At 41.1% G+C, this 25210-nt stretch overlaps 1 protein-coding gene across 2 annotated transcripts in view; it reads right to left on the bottom strand.

Moving 5' to 3' along the window:
- Positions 1–25210, bottom strand: part of LOC148890438 (kazrin-like) — a 105557-nt gene that overhangs the window by 40518 nt on the left and 39829 nt on the right. The window contains exon 1 of one of the 2 annotated variants that reach the window (XM_089010218.1): positions 5688–5833. The exons of the other annotated variant lie outside the window; for it this stretch is intronic. Within the exon in view, the coding sequence (XP_088866344.1) occupies positions 5688–5787 (100 nt within the window). The 5' untranslated portion in view covers positions 5788–5833. Of the gene's footprint in view, positions 1–5687; positions 5834–25210 lie in introns of those variants that run through there. 2 annotated transcript variants of the gene reach the window in all.

Genomic DNA, 25210 nt, shown 5'->3' with positions numbered 1-25210 from the left:
AAAAAGCCTGACGTACACTTTGTAGTTTTCTCAAAAACCAAAATCCAAGCTCACAGATCACCCTGAACTCTCCAAAGATCCTGCTTTGACTGAATAGTCAACCCATTCATCTATCTAGCTGGCTAGCTTGCTGGCTTTCTAGCTGGATAGCAAGCTTTTCTTCTTCTTTTCCTTTAGGCTTTTCCCTTCAAGGGGTCGCCACAGCGAATCAGTGTCCTCCGTCTTCAGAGGTTTGATCCGCATGTTTGTTAGCAAGCTATCTATCTGTATATCTATTAGCTATATAGCTATCTAGCTTTCTAACTAGCTAGCTTTAGCCATCTATTATCTAGCTAGCTGTCTTTCTATCTATTTGAGTAACTTCCAGGGTGAGTGAATGCTGGCGCGTGTGGCTGCCGCTGCTCACCTATAGAAACATTTAGCCTGTGACTGTAAAGCAGGGGTCTCAAACTCAATTCAGCCGGGGGCCGCATCAGGATTTCCACGAGAAAAGCACAGATAAAACATTCCAATGTTCTCAAAATTTTTATTTTTAACACACCAAAAATGAATAAAATGAATAATTGGAAAAATGAATAAAAAATAAATTAACCATCATAAATAAATAAAATAATTATAATGATAATAAGGCAGATACAGACGACTGAGAAAACCACAGGAAAACTAATTATTTTAATAAAGTTTCAAATAGCTTTCTTAACAGAAATAAAATATTGAACATGAGCTATCCTAAACAAGTTTCATTCGTATCAATCAAGCGGGCTGCACTAACATTAATCTTTCATATCAAGGCGGGCCGCAAAATATTCTGTGGGGGGCCGCGAGTTTGAGACCCCCTGCTGTAAAGTGAACTTGAGAGTTTTGAAAGGCGCTCAGAAATACAATATACAGTAAAGTCTCGTTATATCGATATCGGATATATCGATAGTCCCGGTTATATCGATACTATTTCTATGCACGCACGGAGAAAATTACATGCAAGCAGGGTCGGATATATCGATAGTCCCGGTTATATCGATATTTTTCGGACTCCCTTGAATATCGATATAACGAGACTTTACTGTATTATTGTTATTTGGCAGGTCTGAGCTGTCTATGAGGCAGATGTGCAATCCACCTGAAGACCCAAAATAATGACATTCATGTTTTCCTGCAGCTGAACATTTGAGACGTTCCTATCCTGATATGTCTTTAAACAAACAGCTTTGTACGCAATCAAAATACACCAAGGCTTTAACAACAGCTGCAGCGTTTGTAAAATGCATGAAGACGAGTCGCAGCAGCTGCAGCAGCCCGGCATGTTTATGGAGTGTATAAAACCCCGCCCGTTAATTTACTATTTCTCACATAAGCTACAAACGCATTCGGCCATGCTACAGTATATTGCAAAGTGCTTCTCCACGACAGGATAACTCATTTGGTCCTGAAGAGGAGTAACTGATTATCTCCAGCTCCTGCTGAGACATCGCAGAGTGAAACGCTGAGTCAGTGGAACAGCGATGACCTTCAAGGTTTAGCACTTCTTGTCGCCCAGGGCACGAATGCAAGTCATCATGTGGCTTTACAAGGTCACTCTCTCCTTTTTTTTTTGTTGAGATAACATACTTTCTAAAGGTGCATGCAATGCACACTTCATCTCGGAGAGGAATAGAGTACTTTGGAGCAATTCTTCAAAAGCACATTTTTTTATTCGGGAATTGAAAAATATGACGTGGAGCGCCATTCTTAAATTTGTTCTGGTTTTGTTTTTTTCTTGCGGGGGTTGCCGATAAAGCGCTGGTCAGACCTCTGGCAATGTTCTTTACTCCATTCCATGAAAGGGAAGCATTGCCCTTTTTTCCATGTTAGCGCTTTGTTACAGCTTCAGCTGTTAATGCACTATATGAACCAATATGTACTGTAGGTATCGCATTGTATTTTACACAGACGCCCTCATTTCAAGCTCATATAACTCCAGACCCATATAATTTATAGTCAGCTTTATTGTCAAATATGCATGACATACAGCACAGATGAAATTACTGTCCTCTCGGACCCAGCGTGCAAGGCACTTATAATGACTTTTGAAAGAAGAGAGTCTAAGGTTTTTTACGTTGCATTTAATGTTTATGTAGTTCTAATACTCAATATTCTGTGGGCGCTGCAATTTGAGGGAAAATGACAAAAACCCTGCACTGCAGTGGACACGTTTTTTTGCACATCTGACAGTGAATGAGTTAAAATGCCTGAATTGTAGCCAGGTTAGAACAACTCATAAGCATGAATGTATTTCTTCATTATAAATGATTAGAAGTGCCTTTCTGTCCATATGTCACTATTTGTTTGGTAGTTTGGGTAGTTTGCTGTATTTGTATTTTTTTTTTTTTTTTTAGATTTCGGGAACAAATGTGGCACATGTGGCATCGGAGCTTTCAATAATCTTTTATTTTTCCCTTGATAGCTCAGCTAGTACATGGGTTGTTTGGAGTCAGAGTAGAAACCAATTTGCCAATAGCGTGCCACTTGCACCATTGGTGAGGTAGAAAACGTCTCAAAACAAGAAAAACACTAATAATAGGGAACATGTTGCTTCTAACAGTATCTATGATCATCCAAAAAAAAAAAACATGACATTGCCTATTCACTTTGAATAAAAGGTGTGCAGGTTCCATCGTCTTTTCTATCTGAAGTTGTCTCATCTCGAGCTGCTAACAATCTACTTTTAGTTCTATTATTGATTCAAGCGTTCCTTGACGGAGCTTCACTGTGTACCGCTATCAGAGCATAAAAGCGACGGCGGAAAAAAAGGGTCCAATGGAAGCGTGAGTGTTTCTATGTATAATGCGGCTTGATGAGGACTTTTCTCACTGCAGCCCTTCAATCTTTTATTATTGTGCTCAGCTATTTATTCCCCTTTAACTCTTTGTATGATCTCGCTTGAATACTTAAGAATGCAGAACAATGTAACTTTCAGCACAAGCACCGCAGAAAGGTCGGTGCTGCTAGATAGTCTGCGGCCGGAGCATCAGCGGAGAATGCCGATGCATATATGGAACTGTCGCGGCTTGGAATTGAAGCGGATTAACATGGGACAGGAGATGTGAGACAATCTCTTTCATTAATGAATATTACAGCGTCGTGTTTGCTTTCAACATTTAGCTTGTAGCAGATGTACACATTTCACTATGACGAGAGTGGCTGCCTTTTACAGCAGGTCTTGTATTTCGTTTTTCTTCTTCTTCCTTTCCTTTCCTCCTATTTTCATCACTTTGCTGCTGTGAAATGTAAATGTATCTATTGCAAGAGTAAAAAAGGCTAATCCAATCCAATAAACCAAGACATTTTTGGGTTTCTTTGTGGGTAATGAATTTGACCCGACTTTTTTGGGGTGAAACAAGCAACTCCAAAATTTGATCCAAACATTTGTTGGTAACTTTTTGACACATAATTTAAAAGTAATTAATTAACCAATTATCAATTGAGAGTCTTCACTGAGCCTATTTTTCATGTTTTTGAAATGCGGAAGGAAGGCAAAACGACTGTGAGGCAGACGTGCTCATCACGAATCCGATGTGCTGCCCATAATGAAGATTCATCTGTTTTGATTCTTTATTTCAGACCCATGGGAGTCTACATCACACACTACAACCCACCAAAGACAAAAAAAAAACAAAGCCTTTGACAGTGAGCAACACTCAAAAGCATCCAACCCTATTCAAAATATGTAAATAAGTGTGAGATGATGCTTGACTTCCACAAAACAAACTCATTTGCAGCTCGAGCACGATTCCCAAAACTTTGCTCATCATTCCCACCGCTGATCACACTGTGTTGATAACAGCCGTCATTATTCATCTTCATCACAACATCATCAGCCGGCATTCAGAGTGACAAAGCCAGCTCGTTGTCACCGAACACTGGCACTACAAACTGGAGGTGGACGCCATCCAAATACCAAAAAAACGCAAGAGTCCACTGACTTGCACCACTGAGTGATTGATGTCATCTCATTAGCTAAAAAGGAGTCCTGAGAATATGTCGCTGCGTTCACTTCCTTCCCCTCCGCATCATCATTCATCAATCAGTTCTTCTCTGAGGATTAAAACCCCCCATATCTCTCAGATCATCTAGTACCCCTCCATACTACATCTCTGGGATTTGGTCTTCTGTTCCTGGTGACTATTAAGATTCTCCAGCAGTTTCCGAGTGCTCAGACTCCCGCTGCTGATAGATGCTCTCCACCCTCGCACTGTCACGCTTCCCGTAATGGTCCGCTAGCCTCCTTGAAGCAAACGCCGCTGCCTCCTCGCTGCCTTGTTCTGCGTCACAGATCAACATTGCTTCGATTCACCATTGAAAGAACAGAGCCTAAAAACCGTCGGGAATGAGTCAAGAAAATACCAGGAGGAGAGGACAACAAAGATGATTTCCAATTTTCCAAAACTCACCAATTTTTTGTTAATCTCGTTTGGTAGCATCTCCACCAAAAAAGGGAAATTAAACCCTTGAAGCCAGCAGCTACAAGAAATTTGGTGGGTCATTCTGCCATGATGTACAAAGTGTCACAGTTTGCGAGGTGGTGGATGGTTGTGGATCCCCAAATAAGCAGGCAGGAAGGAGCAGCCGGTTGTATTTGACAAATTGTATTCAAATAAAGTCAGCTGACAGGGTGAAGCAAATACATTCAATGACCCGACACGGAATGGTCATGCCGGGAGTCCTTTTAACCTCCACTGATTGGAACGACCAACACCTGTGCAGCTGCAGGCGGGGCCGACAGCGCTATCCGTTGGTCGCTAACCAGAACGTGACAGTCTGCCACTGATAGGAACGACCAACACAGTACTCCCCCCTCAAGGGACTGCTTCCAGAAGTCCCAACAGACTCCCAAAAGGCCCAACTCGCCAGGGAACAAGGTGGAAACAGCAACCATTGCCTCTCCAGCAAATAAAAGGCGGCGGGCTGATGGGAACGGGACTTGGTCTGACGTGGACGTGGCACAGCTCGTCGTGTGATGCAATTCAAGCTCGACAAAGCATGGCACAACGTGGATATGCTCTGCCAGGCGCAGAGTGGCACCCTGGACGGTCACATGGGGACAGTTCTCGGCCGGACGTTGACGAGGATGTGGCACGGCTCGTCGTGTGACGCAATTCAAACTCGACGAAGCATGGCCTAACGTGGACGTGGACTGCCCGGCACAGGGAAAACGAGACCAGTCTTTAGCACCTGCGGGATCCAGCCACCGTGGCGCTGTGTGTATGTTCATATGCCAAGATTATATTCTCGCGAATTTAATGTTCGTTTAGGCAAAATCTTCGTGAGCTAAAGCGTTTGTAAGCTGAGGTATCACTGTACCTGAATTAGTCTAGGTCACGCAGCCTCTGTTTTAGAGGCAGAAAACCCCTGTGGAACTAAAACAGGGGCTTCACGACGATTCAATCACACCCACACCACATTTTATAATTGCTATTGCAGTTACAAAAATTGCAAGATGGCTCATCCCCTATTGACACAAAACATACACATACAGCATAGGTCCCCATATTGGATATCACAAGGTTAATTTGCAGCAGAGTACGCGGGCATGCATGCATATCTCAACACAAGGCCGCAAAAAAACATACACTCTCGTGAAATCCGAGGTTGCCGCAATCCACACATGCATGCAGACGTATACACGCTCACACAGACACGTATTTCTTCACCTCGACGTTTCTCAGAAGCACGCAGGTTCCACGGTATACAACTGGGCCGCGGCATCTTGTGGGCACGCAGCACAACATCCATGTCGGCTCTTCCTGTCATATGTGCTCATGTTCACACTTAACCCTGTCATGATGGGGCGGGCGGAGCTTGAGCTTACTTGTGCCCAGATGTGGCACAGCTTAGCATAGGAGTGAGCCTTTGCGTCACTTTCATCCCCACGCTATTCCACTTTCCTCGCAAAGCCCAGTAAAGCTTATAGCCTCGGAGAGGAGCCGCAGGCCCCCTGCTGGTTGCTCCCATCAGGGGCAGATGATACGGCACGTTAAAAGTTGCTGACATTTCTCGAATCGGTTGGAAATGGCAAACCGAGTTATGATTCCTCTCAGGCAATATGACACATGCAGTTACACATTACAATACAATTTGTATGTTCAACTGATATTTTGGAGACCAGTTATTCTCCCTGGAGAGTTCCACTGGTGTCGTTTTTCGAGTGGTATGCAAAAGAATCACTATCAAAGTTTAATTGTATTTAACTTCCAACTTTAACTAAAGTTTTTTGTATTTAGGTTAAAATTTTATTTAACTTTAAAGGACAACTGACACCATTTTTTGTATCCTAACTGACATCAGAAAAATGTTTTATAGCAGTTTTATAGCATCTAAAATATCCAAAACACGCAGGCTGATATTATTAGTCAAATGCAAAACACCATTAAAAATGACTTAAAGTGTCCCAAAACAACTTTAAAATGACTGAGAACGATGGCGCCCAAGCTCCGTTGGAATTGGGCTGATTTGTCTGCTGGGAATTTGTGTCAACTAGTATCAAATAGTAGTCTTGGTGCAACACACAACACCATCGCGTTATTTGTGTATTATTTATGTGTTTTCCTTCTAAGTTTGCCATCAACACGGATCAACACGAAGTTTTCAGACCAAACAAAGTACCCAAAATGCATTGTGTGTCGCTTTCTCTGTCAGGGGCGTTCCAGACGTGACGTCACGTCTGGAATCGTCACCAACTCGAAAACAAGACTTCCTGAATATTCAGCGCGAGTCTTAAAACGTAAAATAGAGCTATATACCGTGGAATATTTGTAAAATACGCTCTGTAAACGTCATTTGAAGTGATTTTACAAATTATGGACACAACTTGTCCGGAGGCGTCGGTTGTCCTTTAATGTTACATTTTAAAGATATATTATTTAAACGATGATTTAAATACTTCATCGGAAGAAACGTGTGATTTTTTTTTAAAGCCAATACAACACAATTTTATTGAAATGTTGGTCATTGTGGTGGTACTTGGAGTGCGAAGTAATTTTGAGGTGGAGTAAAATATTTGCCACCCCCTGCTGTCGAATCAAATGAAATGTGCAAATTAGAAAATCTATTTATGGAAAATGTACAACTTTGAGAACAAGTTCAATTGTTCAGAAACAATTATGTAAATTTAGGTGAATTAGAACGGTTTAAAATGTCTTTACAAATGGTCATGTATCAATTTTATTTATACATTTTCTCCACTAACAGCAGAGGTATGTATTGGATTGGATTGGATTTGCCTTTATTTGTCTCGCAGTGGAGAAATTTACATTTCACAGCAGCAAAGTTATGAAAGAAATGAAAGTAGAAAACCAAAACACAGGAGCTGCTGGAAAGGCAGCCACTCTCGCGGCGCCGTCTTGAAGTCAAAAGAACAAAAAAAGTATGTGATGGTATACGTGTAATTCTTCAAAATTGGGAATCTTGGGTATGAAGTCAGCAAGGCGCATTCACTGCCAGATGTGCAAAAATGTGTCCACTCCAGTGCCAGGATTTTTGTCATTTTCGGTCAAATTGTAGGACCCAAAGAATATTGAGTTTTAGGACAACATCAACATTTAATGCAGCGTAAGAAACCTTAGACTCTCTTCTTTCATCAGAAAAAAAGTGTTAATTCCTAAATTATATGGAACTGAAGTAATATGAGGTGCAAGTGGGGACGGCTGTACAAAAGGCAAATGCTGCCCCCTAGTGGAAGGGAAAACATTGCCAAAGGTCTGACCAGTGCTTTATTGGCACCCCTTTGCAAAAAACAAAAACAAAAACAGAACAAATTTGGGAATGGCGCTCCATGTCATTGATTCCCGAATAAATTTGGGAATGGCAGTGAAAGAGTTTAAAAAAATGTGTGTTAGTGAAGTATCTCGTGAAGAGTGTTATTTATGAAAATGTCTATTAAAAATTATCAGGGGAGATGGGAAAAAAACGTGAAAATATGTTTAGTAATTGAGAATGAGAATTTGAGAAGATCTGGTAGCCACGGAATATATATATATTATATGTACATTTTTAAAATTTGTCTGAATAAATTTGGGAATTTCTTCATGAAAAGTGTGAGAATTTTTTAACACAGAGGTAAAGTGGAGAAACCAGGCTTCCTCTTATTCGCCGGTTGTTTTTTTTTTTTTGTTTAAAAAAATGATGTGATTATGCTAATAGAAAATCATTTTAGCAACCCTTCTTATTATGATGCCACGCCAACTAGAAACACAATAAGGGCATTCCCGCGGGCTCAATAGAAAGCGAGCATGATCAACTTTGTGGAGGCAGAATTCATTAAAAAGTCATTAGATAGAGCAGGTGTGCCTAATGATATGACTCGCAGACCTCGCCACCCGCCGCTCATCCAGCGCTTCACATTCAAGCCAATGAATCCCTGGAGTTGCCAGGGGTGCATTACAGCATCCTCATTACAGCCCGTTCGTCTCTTGCCGAGCTTGGCGGCATCGCGGCTCATTGGGCCGGTAAAAGTCTCCGGGTTGTTTTTCTAACTTTACAGCTCTCGGCCCGTCTCTCCTGCATTATCTGCCGAGCCGCCGCTTCCATTCGTCTCTCAGAATATTCTCTCCTCAACGGAGCCGCATTAAGGATTCAAAATCATTATGGGCATATGCTGCGGTTTAACACAAAAGAAACAGAATGCATGACTGGAGAAAAGCATCACACCACAGACCTTCAAATTTTATATATTATATTTTTTTGGTAGGTAGGCGCACGTCGTTATACCAAAGGGTGCTCAAGCTTATGTCACCTACAATAAACGTGTAACAAAACGCCTTTGAAAATGTCCAAATTGTTTTTCCGCATGAGATAATGAAAGCTACACCTGGTGTGCTCCAATTCCCACATTGTCAGTTGTCAAAAATGAGCGGGAATATATTTATTTTTTGATGTAAGGTAGCACCACAGTGTAGCAGTGGTTAACACCGCCTGCCTCACGGCCAGGATGTCCAGAAATTGAGCTAGCATGTTAGCTTTAATACAGCTAACATGATAGAGCAGAAAATACATTATTTATTGGGGGTGCGTGTTATCCTCCGGTGCGCCTAATACGCTGGAAAATAAGGTAAGCGAAACTTATCCTGGTTATCACTATGGCGAGACCGGACGAGATGTGCCCCAAAAATGGAAAATCTCACTTGTTGCAGTGTCAGTTCCCACCAATAGAGGGCAGTGAATAGACTGAGAGGGTTGTGCATGGTTTAGTGTACAAATAAGAGTTCTGTGGCCTGGAAATGTCTGTTTGGTTAGCATACCATGATGGCGGCAATGCATTAGCATCGAAAAAAAACCACAGTTTCCATTTTTTTGTGGTTGACCTGATCAATTGGGAAAGGCAATAGTTTGTTCTTGATCCAGATGTGGACAAGCCCTACAGAAAGTGGTTGTCTGGATGGATTTTATTTTTTTTGCCTGATCAGAAAAACGACTGCAATTCCCAGGTGGTATTACGGGAATGACGTTTGAAGCAATGATGGACCGATTTTCCCTGCGAGCTCACAAGACGCCGTCAAACAGGCATCAGCAGGACAGAACCAGTTGCATCTGCAGGTGCTTTCACACCTTTTCATTTATTCATAAAGTGTGCACAATGTGGGCTAATCCCTGACTGGGTATGTGGTAAAAGGTCAAAAAGAGAGCTAATTAGTGGAAGATGCAAAGATTACTGAATAGGAATTAGGGCTCGACTGGACCCACGCGTTGACTGGTGGGACCTTTAATTGAGTCCAGATGGAGCAGCCCGTGACTCGAGTCAGGAAAATGGAGCAGATGGACTGAATCGGAATCAACAGACAGAACTCTAACTTGGACCCAATTAGGTGTAACGACGTATGTGTACGACGTAACAGGCAGGAACTGCTTGGAAAAAGGTCAGCCACTCTGTTTTTAATACAGAGCAGTTGAACCCATCGATTTCCGATCGTGTATGTCTTCATTAGGGTTGTAGGTGAGTCCCCGGTATGCCATTAATGCAGAACTGTAGGCGTGGCACTTTTTTTGATTGACTGATGGGCTGACCGATACATATAAACTCTGCCCAGCACCAAGAGAAACTTTTCCTTGAATATTTCGGTTGAATTGTATCACTTCAGCAGCTTTCAAATTCACTGCCATCGACAAGTATTCTTGTCAATTGTGTTTTTCATGGGTGGGGTCTGATGGTGCTCCATAGATGGCAGCTATACATCGTGTGAAACATGAGGTCAGCCCAGTTTGTGTGTCCACTGTGGGAAAGGACTTTTGTTAAACCTGCCTTTGTTCTACTGCTGTTATAAAAGAACACAAAAAAGAAGAATCTTGTTTTCCCTGCTGAAAGGAGAAAGTCTCTTATTTGAGTATTCATCGCTTGGCCTTCACTAGTGCTACGTCTGAATCAATCCAGACAGAAAAAAGTGTGGTGTGGTGTGATGTACTCAAAGCCCACTAGAGGGTACTATTAGCCAGGAAATAACTGACCAACTTTTCTTAATGTTAATTTTTTCTTGAAAAGTTCGTCTTGAAAATGGCTTTAACATTAAATCTCCAACTAAATCGATTTCTGCTCCTTCTTCAGCCATTGTGGGTTAATAAAACAGCTATTAAATCAACACACAATATATTTGCTAATGCAGTTCGGTACCGATACAGCGTGCTAGCTCTGGCCAGTATGCTCTTGTCACTAGCGGCTAGTGATACTATGATTGGCTAGTCAGTGACTATGATTGGCTTACGATTGGCTAGTCACTGACTAGCCAATCATGTGAGTAGCCAATCATAATAAATTAATAAGATACCGATGAACTCATCTTTCGAAATTATCTCACAAAATAAATAACATTTTATTTGATTTCCCCCCAAAAATAGCAAAAGTGGGAGCGCATATGTGACAAAGACTCTCCATAACACCCACTTGCTACCCAGGTCTGCTTCTTCCTGAATCCTAATGTCTCTCAGTCAACATCCGTCTCTCACTGAAGATAGAATGGGCTTAGGTGGCATCTCATGGGATCATAAAGCTTTCCAGAAAGAACACGAAATTAACAAATAATTGCTTTTTGTCATCAAATGATGCCACTATGACACCATCATGATATAGTCTCAAAGCAGGAGCAAACCAGAAGCATATCGAGTTCTCTCATATGTTCCAAAAGTACCTGCAAATGACTATCACCTGCTCCTTTCTCGCGTTCTAATAACACCTTAATGATGCTATTGTTGGGATAGCGCAAGGGGCACCCGTGCTTTATGGATTGACCTCTGAATCAATTCAGCAGCATGCCGAGTCTATTAAGGGACATTCGCATCTTGGATCATAAGCCGAAATAGCCACGGTAGCTCCTGTAGGGCCTCCTCATGGACATTGGGAAGGTTTGTGGCATACACAGACACACACACAGACTTTATAACAGCAAGGTAATAGAGTTGTCGTCAGCTGCTGACGCACAGCCGCCATAAAAAAAGGTATCATCACAATCTCTGCAACCAGCAGGCTGCTGCAGCACAAAAGACATTAACTGTCGTTCGTTGGCTGAAAGCAAGCACGATGGTGGGATGGCTCGCAGGATTCATTAGTGGTTTGGAAACACATTCCCCAACAAAAAGTAAGGAGTCGCCCGTCTCGCAGGCCAGGCGGTTACTTGGGAGAAGCCCCATGAAAACCGCTGAAGGAAAAAAAAAAATTGCACTTTAACTTGGAAGATTTTGGTGACCATGTTCCATTCAAGGAAGTCATTGTTCAGTGGCCAGGATGGAAGATTCCATCGCTAATGTCGAGAAGGTTTTGTGAGACTTTAAAGCACGAGCTAGAAACAGCATTGATACAATTGAAATATGTACAAAAATATAATCTGAAATCAAATGAAGACCTCAAGAGGGAGCATCGGGATAAATAAGAGGGGGAAAAGTAAAATTCCCTCTAACTCATTCATTGCCAGACGTGCACAAATGCGTTCACTTTAGTGCCAGGGTTTTTGTCATTGTCACTCCAATTCCAGGACCCACAGTATATTGAGTTGTAGGACTACATAAACATTCAATGAAGCATCAGAAACCTCAGAATCTCTTCTTTCATCAGAAAAAAAGAGTTAATTCCTCAATTAATCTGGAGTTAGATGAGGAAATGGGGTGGCTGTCCAAAATATAATGCAATAGACATATATTGGTTTATACAGCGCTTTAACAGCTGAAGCTGGAACAAAGCACTAACATGGAAAATACGGAAATGCTGCCGCCTTGTGGAAGAGAAAAAAACAATGCCAGAGGTCATGACCAGCGCTCTATCGGCACCCAAACACGAAAAAAACAACCCCCGCCAAAAAAAAAAAAATCGGAAATGGCGCTCTACGTCATATTTTCAATTTCCGAATAAATTCTTGAAATGTAGTGAATGAGTTAATCGAGAAAGAAAATGGTATGAGAAGAAGAGTTGCAATATTAGAAATTGAGCCTCTACCGGAGCACCTTATAAAGTGGGTGTGCTTTGTATTTGGAAAACTTTTATACATTTATATATAATATTTGGAAAATATTTGTCATTAATTAAAGGTTCGCCTTATAGTCCGGTGCGCCTTATATATGGAAAAGGTTTGAAAATACACCATTCATTGGGAGTGCGCCTTATACTCCGTTGCGACTTATACGGCAGAATATACGGTACATACAAAGTACAGAAATATGAATGATTTGAGTGACAAACATGGCCACAGAAAGTGAACCCGTACCTCTAGGTACCGCTGTAGCTTGAAATGTAGAATGAAGCAACACATGCACGCAACTGGTGCCAAACATCTGCTTTGAGAGCAAATGTAACACAAATGTGACATAAGTCTGCAGGAATGCAATACACACTAGCCTGTGTGTGTGTGTGTGTGTGTGCGTGTGCGTGTGTGTGTGTGTGTGTGTGTGTGTGTGTGTGTGTGTGTGTGTGTGTGTGTGTGTGTGTGTGTGTGTGTGTGTGAGTGAGTGTTGTCCTAGCACAGCACGGCCACTCTAATTGGCGAAGCTGATAAATATTTGTGTAAAAACCTCTGCAGTGGAGGTGAAAAGCAGTAGGCAGGCTTTTAGCGCTAATGCCGACAGGCTGCACGGCAAATACAATCATTCCAAATGTCAACATTTTATGGATGGGGAACATGAGGATGCACACGCGCAAACATAAGCGATGCAAATGAAGGCACCGCCTCCTACAAAAAAAGGCTGAAAAATATGGAAGCGCGAGTGAGTGGCGCAGCTTCACAATATGTAAACATGGACACCAAACGTACAGCGCAATCAAAAAGTGTACTCACATTATTTGAGAACAATGAGGCAAGCTAAGAAGTAGTCCTTCATTGGGTGTTATTAGTATTTAGTATTTAGTGAAACTGCATGTGCTCAGCAAATGCTGAGTAATTTCTGTTTTGTTAATTTTGGAAACGGCATCTGAACAACAGAAGAAAATATAATTTATAATCTAAAAATATAATTTACTTCATTCTAGATTTCAATAATTTGCAATTCCAAGTGTAATCCTAGAAAACTTTATTTAAAAACAATATTTCATTTTTTCTGTTCAACGTGTGAATGGCATAAATCTGTGTTTGTTTACATTAGTGCAATTTGACTGGCTGGAAACTAGTTAAGGGTGCCCTCCACTTACTGCCCAAAGACAGGGCATGATAGTTTGGCCCGATGCAGTTCAGAGTGGTGATTATTCGGGTAACAAATTTAGCATTTCCGATTCCATTACCGATGTTGCTTGTCAAAGTGATTCCTGATCATTTTTAACTCATTCACTGGCATTCCTGAATGTATTCAGGAATTGAAAAGCATGACATAGAGCACCATTCCCGAATTTGTTTTTTTTTTTGCGGGGGATGTTAATAAAGCGCTGGTCAGACCTCTGGCAATGTTTTTTCCCTCCCACGAGGGGGCAGCATTTGCCTTTTGTACAGCCGCCCCCACTTCAAGATCAGATAATTCCAGACCCATATAACTTAGGAATTAACTCTTTTTTTCTGATGAAAGAAGAGTCGAAGGTTTCTTACGCTGCATGAATGTTTATGTAGTCCTAAAACTGAATATTCTGTGAGTCCCGCAATTTGAGTGAAAATGACAAAAACCCTGGCACTGGAATGGGCAGATTTTTGCACATCGTGTGGCAGTGAATGAGTTAAGAATTTAGAAAAGTTTGCATGCAATGTCATTGATAATTAGCAACAAAAGAAGACTGATGAACAGAATCGTGAGGCAATTACTTGGAACCTGAGAACCAATAATTAATTTCCACCTGCAGTAGGAAGCGCTTTTGAATATGCTGGATGAAGGAAAACAGAATAAATTGTCATCGATTTAAAAATGGAAATAAAATGGACAAAATAAAGTGTGTATTTTTTTTTTTTTTTTGCCTGACTAATCTGAACGATATGGAGAAGCATTTTGCACGCCACGGGAAAAAAAGCGTTTATGCTTTCTGTTGAAAACTGCAAACACTGAACGTGACATTCATCATGGCAGCGTCAAAAGTGTTCTGCTTCTTCTCGGCTGTGTAAGAATGTCATGCTTTGGCGGAACGACCGCCAGAACCGTGCGCTTCCTCAAAAGTCATTTCCCTCCACGCCGACTTCATTTTGCGCTCGGGGGAGGATTTAAACGAGCCGCCCGGGCAACAACAATACCTACTGTAGCGGCGTTGGCGGCTGCTCTCATCACTGTTAAAGCAATGAGGCGTTTGAAATGGATGTTGGCTGCGCTGGCGGCTGCTTGCTTTTAGCTCCATTTCAAGTTAGGAGTCAAAAGAGATTTGGATGATTCCTGGTGAAAATGTGCAAAAGGGGGCTATCAAAACTCCCACAGAACCACATCAAGCTTTGCTTTCGGTTTGAAGCCTGGATTTGCATTTCAAATGATTGTTCGGAGGAGAGGATAACATTTGAAATTGGGATTTGTCAAGAATAGTACATGTTCAAATAAGACTTTGGAGTTCAATTTAACCTCTAAATTAAACGTTTCAAGGTGATTTTAGATCTAACAGGGGTTTATGGCAGTACCTGAAGTTTGCGGATTAGGCTAGGTTTCAAATTAGGGTCTAAAGGACAACCGACGCCTCCGGACAAGTTGTGTCCATAAATTGTAAAATCGCTTCAAATGACTTCTACTGAGTGTGTTTAACAAAGATTCCACCGCATATAGCTATATTTTACGTTTTAAGACTCGCGCTGAATATTCAGGAAGTCTTGTTTTTGAGTTGGTGACGATTCCTGACGTCACGGAAAGAACGTCACGGAAAGAACGCCCCTGACCGAGAAAGGACACACAACACACAAATTTTGCGGTCCTTTGTTTGGTCTGAAAACTTTGTGTTGATCCGTGTTGATGGCGAAATTAGAAGGAAAACGCATAAATAACGCGATGGTGAATCGTTGTGTGTTGCACCAAGACTACTATTTGATATTTGCTGACACAAATTCCCAGGAGACAAATCAGCCCATTTCCAACACAGCTTTGGCGCCATCTTCTGCATTTTCTGGGTGCTACATTTCTGTCCAGATGCCTCAAAATGACACGGAATAAATTCTTTAATTGATTTATGCTTTCCTCTTCAAAACTATTTGAATCATATTCATAACTGGATGAGTAACAAGAAACCATCTTCTTCGAATCTGAAGCCATTGTTTTGATTCTCGAGCAAGGCAAGACGTCTTGGCGTGACACGACGAACAAAGGGGCGGGACCTTCTGAAACTGGCCACTTCCGGGTTCAATTTGAAGTAGTTTTTGGACACTAAGTCATTTTTATTGGTGTTTTGCATTTGACTAAAAATATCATCCTGCGTGTTTTGGGTATTTTAGACGCTATAAAACGTTTTTCTGATGTCAGTTGGGAAACAAAAAAGTGGTGTCGGTTGTCCTTTAAAGGTAAGTTTAGGGTTTCGAATTGTGATTTTAAGCAAAGACGAAGGACGTCAAATCAAAGTTTGGGGTTTTAAATTTGGGTTTGAAGAAAACGTTTGGGGATTGAAATTCGGATTTTAGGACTGGTTTGGGGTTTTTTTTTCAGAAAGTTGGTGAACAACAAGGATAGGACGGCACCCACTGCCTGCCTACCTATTCATCTGTTTATCTACCGATAAACCAACTGACATACCAAGCTACATCTGCAGTTATCGAACTACAGGCAAACATATCTACCGTATTTTCCCACTGCTGCTGACAGTAGTTGTGAGACTTGTTGTTATTACTTCAGATATAAGGCACACTTGCGTATTAAGGCGTAGGGTCATCTTTTGAAGAAAATCATGGCTTTTGGATGTGCCTTATACACCAGAAAAAAATGGTAGCTTATGTACTTGCGTACCTTTGCTAGCTAGCTATCAAACCATATTCTTCCTTACCAACTCATCTACCTCTCTTAACTAACATGCCGTGCTCATCTACTTACCAACCTAACATATTTACTTACTGAAAAATGTCAGATGTGTGTTACAGCAATAATTTTTTCACTTCTGCCATTTGAGCTAATAGTCAAGACAATCAGACAAGACACACTGACAAGACACAATGACTCTTTCCGAGTCCCCAAAAGTAGTCACAAACTGACTCAACTTGACCTATATTGAAACACAAAATTCCCATATGCAAACACGAGCCAAAATGATTCCCATGCGAGCACATGAAAACATTGTCCCTCACACTTGGACTGCCAACAGCCGCAGAAGTGGGACAAAGCCCAAATGTGCGCACACGCACGTAGGCTCCATCTGGCAGACAGTCTTCAGCGCTCTGCCAGGTGAGCGCAGGCCTTGTATTCCAAAACAACAACAAATAGACACTCATTAATTATTCATTAGCCTAATAATCAGTAGTGAAAAGACTGCCATTCCCGTAAGACGTTTTACACGTGCATCAAAACTGAACACTGATCAAAAATTATGGTACATAAACATATGTACACATGCACCCACGCACACATTTTATACATAGAAATATAAATATAGCTAGCTAGATGGCTAGCTATAGATAGTTAGCTAGATAGCTAGCTAGTTGGATAGCGAGCTAGCTAGATAGCAAGCTAGCTAGATAGCGAGATAGAAAGAGAGAGATAGAGAGATAGAGAGATAGAGAGACAGAGAGACGGAGAGAAAGATAGAAAGATTGAAAGATAGAAAAATAGATAGCTAGATAGCTAGTTAGCAAGATAGATGGATAGAAAATAGATTATTTTTGAGCAGGGTTTAATAGATTAATTTGCACAGGGTTGCTGGAGCCTATCCCAGCTGTCTTTGGGGCGTAGGCTGGGGACATGCTGAACTGGTTCCCAGCCAATCACAGGGCACACAGAAACGAACATTCACACTCAAGCCCACACCAAAGGACAATTTGGGATGTTCAATCAGCCTGCCATGCATGTTTTTGTGATATGGAAATCGGAGTACCCGGAGAAAACCCACGCGGGAGAACATGCAAACTTCACAGAAGGAGGGCAAAGCGTGGATTGAACCCACGGCTTATACCTTTGACTAAACTCCTCTTCTTAAAGGACAACCAACGTCTGCGGACAAGTTGTGTCCATAATTTGTAAAATGGCTTCAAATGACTTCTACTGAGCGTATTTTACAAATATTCCACTGCATATAGCTGTATTTTACGTTTTAAGACTCGTGCTGAATATTCAGGAAGTCTTGTTTTTGAGTTGGTGACGAGTCCGTACGTGACGTCACTAAAGGACCGTCGTTGACTGTAAAAAAGACGCATTGTAGCGGTCCTTCCATCACGTCAATGTATTTTGCTGTACTTGTTTGGTATGGGGACCTCGTGTGGCACCCAAAAATTCCATATAAGGCATTTATCAGCCTGTGGAAGCGGAGGTGGCCACTGGAGGTCGCCATTTTGTGCCTCGTTTTTTTGGGTGACAGATTTTCCCCCAATGTTGCCTCAAAATGGCACATATAATTCTTTAATCGATTGCAAACATGTATGCTTTCCTCTCTTCAGAACTGTTTGAATCATATTCATAACTGGATATGTAACAAGAAAGCATCTTCGCCGAATCTGAAGCCATTGTTTTGATTCACTAGCAATGCAAGACATCTTGGCGTGACGTCACAAACTGGGGGCGGGACTTTCTGAAAAGGCCCAATTCGCAGCTCAATTTTTTGCAGATTTTGGACACTTTAAGTCATCATTATTGGTGTTTTGCATTTGACTAAAAATATACTGCGTGTTTTGGGTATTTTAGATGCTATAAAAAACGTTTTTCTGGTGTCAGTTAAAAACAAAAAAGTGACGTCGGTTGTCCTTTAAGAGTTTGTGCGGAGGAATTGCGGCAAGCAAGCGGAGGAAGAGTGAGGGAGAAGAGTCGGGGCGGGGGGGGAAGCGAGGAGTCGCCTCACTCAAAGGCTATTGTTTGGACACAGTAACTCTCACGCGGCGTTGACCACAGACGGGGCGTGGCTAGCGGAGGCCACAGAGGGAACACGACAGCGGAGGGGATGTGTGGTAAAGTATCAGCGGGGCGGTGGATCCATTAGGGGAGCTCCAAGTGCATCGCATGCCTTTTCATGTGAGCGGGTGCTCCCTGGAGAGCGTCAGAAAAACAGAGAAAGAGTGACAATGGCGTGAGGGGGGCCGGCGGTGGGCTTGAGTGGAGGGAGCACTATAATAGTGCACGCTTTACACCCCGGCCTGTGTACGGGGTGAAGTAACAAGACACGCTGAACCCCGACAGGGGAGAAAGGAGAAGATTGGTCACCGCAATGACTCTGCAGCAAAGCACATTAGAGACGCTTTGGCGTATCCACTGCAGAGATGATGACAGTGGCGAGAGGAGGACACTTCATCAACACTCTTTGACTGCATCGGGTGTTAAACGCTCATGCTTCATCATCCGCTTATGTCGCTCAGTAGCATGAGACGCACAGCTGTTGTAAAGTCAGAGCTGAAGACTAGCAATGGACTCAACAACTCTTGTGTGCGTATCGTGTAAGTTTAGCAATCGATCGGGACCTTAAGTCATCTCAATTGCTTGAAAGTTTTGGATCCCACAAGCTCACTTGGCTTCGGTAGAACTAGTCAGAGGAAAATGATTGAAAAAGAAGCTAAAAAAACAGCCATATGACAGTCATAGACACTCATTCATGAAAAAAAGTACTGTATTTTCCGATACGTCTGTGTAAGCTCTCAGTCGTACAGGAGTGGTCCATAGATGAGAAGGTTTCTTCAGCCGTCATCTGTACAAAAGTGAAGGTTTCGGACGTTTCGCCTCCTATCCAAGAGGCTTCGTCAGCGAACTAAAGTCTGACTGGTCGTATCGGCCCCATTTATATATCCCTAATGTCCAGACCTGGTGGCGTCTTTTCTCAACAAATTCTCAAAAAAAGACTTTATCAACATCGCAGGGATAATACTAGTGGGCCTCAATCGGCAGTACATTTGCACCTAAAAGCTAGCAACCACTCATTTGACGACAATGAGGTTAAAATCTTAGCGAAAGAACATAGATGGTTTGAAAGGGGGGTAAAAGAGGCGATTCTTATAAAAAAACAAAATCCTTCATTAAACCGGTCTGGTGGTGTGAGGTTCAATTTGGATCGTTCATACAATAGCCTGCTCAGGCAAAACAGGTTAGGCAACTTTCGCAATGCTGATGAGGGTCGTTATGCTGATGAGGTGATACCGGGGGGAGTGGGGGTAATAGGCCAATCATTAGTCAGGAATGTAGGAACAATCAGTGGGGCCACAGAGGGGGGGGGTCCCGCGCCCCCCCAACCAGAGAGTAGGGACCTATCATAGCTGTGTCCGGCGCCACCAGGTCTGGACATTAGGGATATATAAATGGGACCGATACGACCAGTCAGACTTTAGTTCGCTGACGAAGCCTCTTGGATAGGAGGCGAAACGTCCGAAACCTTCACTTTTGTACAGATGACGGCTGAAGAAACCTTCTCATCGATGTATTTTCCGATGTATAAGGCGCACCCAAAAGCCTGAATTTTGTTTGTGGTGTACCCTATATTTGGAAAACTTTTATATCTTTATATCGTATATTTGGAAAACTTTATTCATTCATTGAAGGTGCGCCTTACAGTCTGTTGTGCCTTACACCTGGAAAAAGGTTGAAAATACACCATTCATTAGGGGTGCGCCTTATATGCCGGAAAATACGGTATGTACGGCACATGACTTCATTTCCCAATCACTGATCTTGACTAACTAACAAAGTTGGGAAAATAAACATTTAATTGCTGATTATTGGTGTTTATGGTGACTTTATATGGCAATGTCATGAATCAGTTACAAACAAAAGTATTTTTATGGATTTATTTAATTGTATTTCAAATTTGTAAATTGTTATTTTGGTTCATTATTAGTCATCGGTAGCTATCTCTCTATTGTTTCCATTTATAATTGTATTTTATTTATTGCATTCTATTTGTGAATGTATTTTATTTATTATAGTACCTGTGCTTGTCTGCGACGGTAAAGTGTCCTTGAGAGCTTTGAAAGGTGCTTAAAATGTAATGTATTATTATTATTTATTCAATGTGTTGAAAATCTGGAAATTACTGAATAATAACATACAAAGGGCCCAATCTGTAAAAAGTGTTATTAGAGTGGACTCCCGCTATTTGTGCGGAGTTAGGGATCGGACTTAATTCTCAACAGGGAAATAAACAAACATATTTTCCGGTGTAGAAGGCGCACCCAAAAGCCTTGATTTCCTTCGATAGATGACCCTGCACCTGATACGCAGGTGTGCCAAATATGTGAAGTACCATTAAGCCACAACAGGTCTCTTTTGTCAACAGCCACCGACTCAATTTTCCCTGTCGTGCGTAACCCCATTCTCTACTGTAGCGACTTATAATGTGGTGTGCCTTATATTCGGAAAACCTTTATATATTATATTACTTTTTTTCATTCATTGAAGGCGCCACTGATACTACGGTGCTCGTTATATATGGAAAAAGTCTGAAAAGACACCATTCATTGGTGTTTCACCTCATACTCCAGTGCACCTTATACACCAGAAAATACGGTAGTTGACATTCATTTAAAAGTTCATTTTTTCCAAAGTGTGAAAGTGTATTTTTAAATTAAGAATAATGCAAACTAAATCAATCAAGTATGCACCTTCTTCCTTGTGTGCACAGGCCTCCCGCAAAGTCTTGCGAGGACAATCCGAGCGCATTTTGACCTAAAATGGCATCTTAAATCACTTAGCAGTCATGCGTTGGTCTGGATTGGTGGGGAAAAAGCATCCCTGGGTAATCTCTCATCCACAAGCGCCACATCAGTAACAAACAAATCAATCACCGCAATGACTCTGATGAGTCACTGTCTCCACATCCAAACAGCACGCCGCTGATCTGGCAGCAGTCGATACATGGTCAGAGCCCAACGGGTTACCTCACACGCTTCCGGACGCACGCACCCACACACACACACCTCTAATACTCATTAGGTATGGCAGCTATGCAGCATCTCTTGCAGCTGAAGCATCCGAGTCATTTAGGAATATTAAACAAGGCCTTGACATCCCTCTGATGGATTCACAGCGAGGAGCCAATTGAGAGGATGAGAGGCAAATTCATTCCTGACGACGCTCGCCGATAAAATGCACCTTATAAATTAGCTTGTCATTGAGGTGCTAGCCTCAAAATTTCTGCTTTTATACCCTTGACTTTTTGTTTCTTACAGCTGGGGATGCATACCTGTACTTTTGCCAGCCAAGGGAAAAGTTAGAAGCAGTCACAAGGGAGTTTAATAATTATATATATATATATATATATATATATATATATATATATATATATATATATATATATATATATATATATATATATATATATATATATAAACACCCGGGTACACCCTGAATTGGCTGCCAGCCAATCGCAGGGCACACAAAGACAAATATATAAGGCACACCACATTATAAAGCGCTACAGTAGAGGCTAGGGTTATGCACGACTTGTTATACAAGTAGCTCAATATAACTTCACATATAAGGCGCACCTGCGTATAATGTGCAGAGTTATCTTTAGAAAAAAATCAAGGCTTTTGGGTGCACTTTATACACCGGAAAATCAAATATAGAGTGTGCATAACTATTCGCAGTACACAATCGCGGACAAGTGGACACCTGCGTCTTGCTCCTAATAGCATAAACTCGCTGAGATAAAGTTTCACAATATGCTGGAGATGCTAGAAGAGACAGTTGCAAGGGAGGGGTGGCTTTAAATGTGTAAAAAGTAGTTAATCCAGATGAAGGGTGAAATTTTGGGGAAGCAATTTAATCCACCATCCCTCGTGATGAGTTCAGTGAAGAGGCGGAAGGCAAACCAGGCCAGAGCCGAATTTGTTTGGGTTTTGGTTTTTCTTGCTGGGGTGCCGATAAAGCGCTGGCCAGACCTCTGGTAATGTTTTTTTCTTTACCAAAAGGGGGCAGCATTTCCCTTTTTATTCCATGTTAGCGCTTTGTTCCAGCTTCAGCTGTTGTTAAAGGGCTATAAAAAACTATTATGTATGTATTGCTTTGTATTTTGGACAGCCGCCCTCATTTCAAGCTCATATAACGCCAGAACCATATAATTTAGAAATTAACTCTTCTTTTCTGATTAAAGAACATTCTGATGTTTCTTATGCCGCATTGAATGTTTATGTAGTCCTTAAACTCAATATTCTGTGGAACCTAGAATTTTAGTGAAAATGACAAAAACCCTGGCACTGGAGTGGACACTTTTGCACATAGTCTGGCAGTGAATAAGTTCAGGGAAATGCAAATGCAGCACAAAAGATGGACACTTTAGCATAGGTCGTCAGATTACAATTTCATTCATGCATATTAAATAGGCCGATAACAATCGGACTCACAAATGTGCCCCGATTCAGGAAGTCACGCATAATCTTCCTGAGTTCTGATACTAATGTGATAAAAAAACTACAAACCATAAATAATAATTAACGGCTCGTTTGACTAATTTTCAGTGTGTTTAATAATTTGTAAGAGGCACTCGAATGCAAACGGTCTCAGATGACAATTCTCACATTAAAGCCTGATGTAAATTCAACAAGGAACCCTTTCCTAATTTTTACAATTGCATTATAATTTAAAAGGGACATTCAATATTATGGAAAATTAACTTTACAAGTATAAATGTCATTGATACAAATATGTTTCTGGAATGCTTACTCATCAAATATGAAACTGAACAGCTAGTTAAATCATGTACATAACAGTTTCACCTCTCATATTTTCACTAAAATAATAATCTAAAATAAGATAAAAACTATTTGTCTCACAATGGAGAAATTCCCATTCTATAGCAGCAAAATAGTGAAAGGAAGAAAGTAGAAGACAAAAGTAAATAATGAAATATCAATATAAAATATCATTAGAGCACATTAAAAATACATATTGGATTGGATTTGCCTTTATTAGACTCACAGATGTGGAAAAAAAGTAACAGAACTACTCATCTATAGGTCATAAAATCTTTTATTTTTATAATAAAAATATAATAATAAAAAATACAATAATAAATAAATAAATAAATAACAATAAATACATAATAATAATAATAATAATAATAATAATAATAATAATAATAATAATAATAAGTTTCATTTAAAAGCGACTTTCAAAACTCAAGGTCACTTTACAGTCACAGGCTCAATTTTTCTGTGGGTGAGCAGCGGCAGCCACATGCGCCAGCGTTCACTCAACCCGGAAGTAACTCAAATTGATCAAAAGCTAGCTCGTTAGCTAATTGATAGCCAATAGCTAGCTAATAGATAGATAGCCAGCGCGATCACAAATAGATAGCAAATGGATAGCAAATAGATAGCTAGCTAGATAAATTTAAAAAATCTACAACACTTCTCCTACAGTATAGTATTTCCCATGCTTTACTGAGCTATTTAAAAACTTCTACAACACGGCTGTCCCAATGCAGACATGTTTATAAAAGTCCTGTGTCACTGTAATCATCAGAGGAGAACAACTGCGTTTGTTTGGCTCTAATCACCTGACCGCTTGGCCCTGGTGTCTGGGAACAGGAAGTGTGACATCACCGCCCCTGACATTCAGGAATGTGGGAATGTCAGTCTCTCACAACAGCGAGCAAAACGGAATGAACGCCAACAGCGCGACAGAGAAGCTCGTCTGGGATCAAACATGGACAGGGACTGACTTATTACAGTTTTTCTTCCTTTCCCTTCGTGACTGTCACAACCAACAGCGTTGCGTTTACCTGCGCAAATAAGGTCATAGTTCATCCATGTCACCAGCGATAAACTCAAAGGCGAACGCTCCAGAACACAAGATGAGTCAGCTTGACGAGCCTCTTTTGTGTGCTCGCATGACACACACAATCCTCAACAGGACCTTTACATGGATGGCATCAAGCAAAACAAGACCTCCGACACTTGAATATCATACTCGGCATATGATGTCTTGACAGAGCGTGTAATCAACACAGGAAATAATGATCAGGATACTATATCATAGCAGTCCAGCGTGTCAGATTACCACGTGTAATGCTCGCTGCAAAATGACAACTAAAAACAAGCTTTACTGATAATCGCTTTTTACCACAAGAAGTGTTGGAACTTCACAAATAAATAAATCAAGATTAAGATGCGGAAACTGTGATTATGAAATACAATATATATTGATTTCTATAGCGTTTTAACAACAATGGTGTGAAATGGCGATTTCAGTTTAAAGAGAGGCTGAAATTTGAGGATTTGGACAAGTTCAAGTAAAACAATGACTCAAAAAGGATAACTTGATTATTAACTTATTCACTGCCAGACGATATGCAAAATGTGTCCACTCCAGTGCCAGGGTTGTTGTCATTGTCACTCAACATCCAGGACCCACAGAATATTGAGTTTTAGGACTACATAAACATTCAATGCAGCATAAGAAACCTTAGACTCTTTTCTTTCATCAGGAAAAAAGGTTTAGAGCGTTAGAAACCTTAGTTTCATCAGAAAAAATAATAAATTCTAAATTATATGAGCCTGGAGTTATCAGAGATCGAAATGAGGGCGGCTGTCAAAAATACAATGCATTATATACATATTGGTTTAAATAGCGCTTTGACAACAGCTGAAGCTGGAACAAAGCACTAACATGGAAAAAAAGAAAATGCTGCCCCCTCGTGGAAAAGAAAAAAACATTGCCAGAGGCCATGGCCAGCGCTTTGTCGGCACCCAAGCATGAAAATAAC

The sequence above is a fragment of the Hippocampus bargibanti genome, linkage group LG12 (genome assembly GCF_051943395.1).
Source record: "Hippocampus bargibanti isolate YZ-2025 linkage group LG12, ASM5194339v1, whole genome shotgun sequence".
NCBI lineage: Eukaryota > Metazoa > Chordata > Actinopteri > Syngnathiformes > Syngnathidae > Hippocampus > Hippocampus bargibanti.
Note: the sequence above shows the minus strand (reverse complement) of the source record. Positions and strands in the feature narration are given on the sequence as shown.